Source organism: Primulina huaijiensis, chromosome 1 (assembly GCF_012295235.1).
Source record: "Primulina huaijiensis isolate GDHJ02 chromosome 1, ASM1229523v2, whole genome shotgun sequence".
NCBI classification, from domain to species: Eukaryota; Viridiplantae; Streptophyta; class Magnoliopsida; order Lamiales; family Gesneriaceae; genus Primulina; species Primulina huaijiensis.
The window spans coordinates 6,700,194-6,702,686 of record NC_133306.1 but is presented as its reverse complement, the minus strand read 5'-3'; the positions used below and the strand labels follow the sequence as shown (position 1 = coordinate 6,702,686).

The following is a 2,493-nucleotide window of genomic DNA, read 5'->3' as shown; positions in this document are numbered from 1 at the left end:
TTTTCTACCTTAGTAGCAAGTTAATTATGTTCCAAGTTGCTCCTAAAATCTGATCTTGGTTAGATTTTCTTGTTCAAAATATTCCATAATATTCGAATATAATTTGAAATAAATAAATCTCGAAAAAATTTTGGATTCGTATTTTGAAAAATATCTCATCTTCCAAAAAATAAGTTACAAAATAATAATAATAATAATAATAAATGTACGAAATAAAAACGTCTTATATAGCATTTGAAGACATTTTATACAATTTTCTCAACCAAGGTTATTTTGAGAATTATTTGAAAATTTTTAAGTTTAAGGACTGAATTGGATAAATTTTTGAAAATTAGGAACAAATTGGGAACGTCCAAAGAATAAAAATTAAATTGGGATTTTTTTGGTAAACTATAAGGACATTTTATTATATTTCTCATTTTAAATTATATTCCTAGCTTGAAGAAAGGGATTTTTGGTTACATATTTGGTTTCTTTTCTTTTTCTTTTATAGGGGTTGTTCCTTTTTCTTGTCAAAGTTGGAGATGTGTGCATTCTTTCTGACCTCTAAGGCAAAGAAAGAGAACGAAGATTTATCGGACTCTGAACCTATAAGATATTAAGCAGGGGAGTGGGTCTCATGTGAGACCGTCTCACGGATCTTAATCTGTGAGACGGGTCAACCATACCCATATTCACAATAAAAAGTAATACTCTTAGCATAAAAAGTAATATTTTTTCATGGATGACCCAAATAAGAGATCCGTCTCACAAATACGACTCGTGAGACCGTCTCACACAAATTTTTGCCTAAGCAAGGAAGGTCTTTTGAACCTCGACGGTGAATGTGATTCACCCCATCTCATGTTAATAAAAAGTAATCAAGAACTATACTGTAATTTGAAATAATTATATTTAAAAAAATGTAATATTATAATGGTAAAAATTAATAAGAGATTAAACTATAATTTGAAATAATATAATTAAATAAAAGAAGATAGTGAGACTAAGTTATAATTTAAAATAATAAAATTAAAAAAAATTAAAAATAAGCATGACACCAATTTCTTAATAAATAATAATAGATATATCTCTTTAAAATATATTACTTCACACACATGTGGCTCAATAACGTATTACATTCATACATCATCATACAATAATAATAAGACAGCAGCAATACAACGCATTGATGATAATCTCCGTTTCTCAGGAAAACTCCTCACTCTACAGTTTTCTCAGCTGGAACTTCGGCGGCTTCCTCTGCAGCTTCAGCCGGGCCAGCCTCTTCCGTGGCTGTGACTTCCTCAGCTGGTGCTGGTGCTGGTGCGTCTGGCTCAATAGCAGCCGGTTCTTGTACCACCGTCTCTGGAGTTGCTTCTTCTGTCTCTCCCACGACCAGCTCTTCGGCAGCAGCTTCTTCCGGCACATCTTCGTCGGCTGGCTCGTCTACAGCCAATTTCTCAGGCTCGGCTTCGGGAGCTGTTGGTGGCTCCTCTGCCAATGGTGCAGCCACTACCTCCTCCTCCTTTTTCTTGGTGATGTCGATCACTTCGTCGGTTGGAAGTGTCTCAGACACTGGGATTGGAGCTGCTTGAACCTGTTGTTGAAATTAAACAGGGAAATTTAGTTTTTATTGTAATTCCTAATCGGAATATCAAGATTTTGATCATTACCATAAAACACTGAATCAAGTATGTAGCTGTGTACATTTAAAACAGTACTGCTGTTAATCATCAATGCACAAAGGATCATCCCACACCCCACAATGACCGAAGATCAATATCCAAAATATAAGAGTTTAAGCATGTAACATCAACTAATAATCAACCGTTGATCTTCATTAAAATCATAATCAACATTCAAGTTGGACATTAAGGTCCCGCTCTGGTGACAAATTTGGTAAATCAAGCTGGATAATTATTATCTCAAGTTCTTTTTATTTAAAAAAAACTCATAATACACTAAATTTGCGGATTAGACGAAGATCGCAATCCGTGTCCTGATAAGATTGAAGGAGAAGTGGTGACAAAAAATTCTGCAATAAACACAAATCCTACCTCAACAGTGGCCATTGAGTGTTGAATGATATTATCTTGAAAGAATCGAAGAGGGTTAGATGAATAAAAAGAAAAGCCAAGAAAATGGAAGGTAATGTATTCTTTTCTGATTTGATGAAGGGAAATGATCAATAAGAGGGTGGTATTTATAGAGATTTGGATCCTTTATTTGGTTGAAAATACAGTATTTGGTGCTGTGCATTTTTTACACGAGATGATCATATGATCATCTTATGGACTTCACACCATATGAGATAAATTTAAAAAATTGTCAGATTAAACGAGATAATCATGTAATCATCTCGTGTAAAAAGTGCACAACACTTAGTGCTGTGTTTTCAACTCAGTAGAGGATCCAAATCCTATTTATAGGAGATGTCAATCCAAACTGTAGAATTTTTCTTATTAAAAAAATAGTAAAAAAATGGAAAAACAAATTTAAAAAATCCTCCAA

The 2,493-nt window shown here is 33.5% G+C and overlaps 1 protein-coding gene across 1 annotated transcript; it reads right to left on the bottom strand.

Moving 5' to 3' along the window:
- Positions 1-1,043: 1,043 nt before the first annotated feature.
- LOC140980581 (uncharacterized) lies at positions 1,044-2,285 on the bottom strand. Its single transcript, XM_073446495.1, has 2 exons — positions 2,040-2,285; positions 1,044-1,579 (listed from the first exon to the last, which is right to left on the bottom strand). Exons 1-2 carry the CDS (start codon positions 2,052-2,054, stop codon positions 1,202-1,204), a joined length of 393 nt encoding a protein of 130 aa, XP_073302596.1. The 5' UTR covers positions 2,055-2,285; the 3' UTR covers positions 1,044-1,201.
- Between the last annotated feature and the right edge of the window lie 208 nt (positions 2,286-2,493).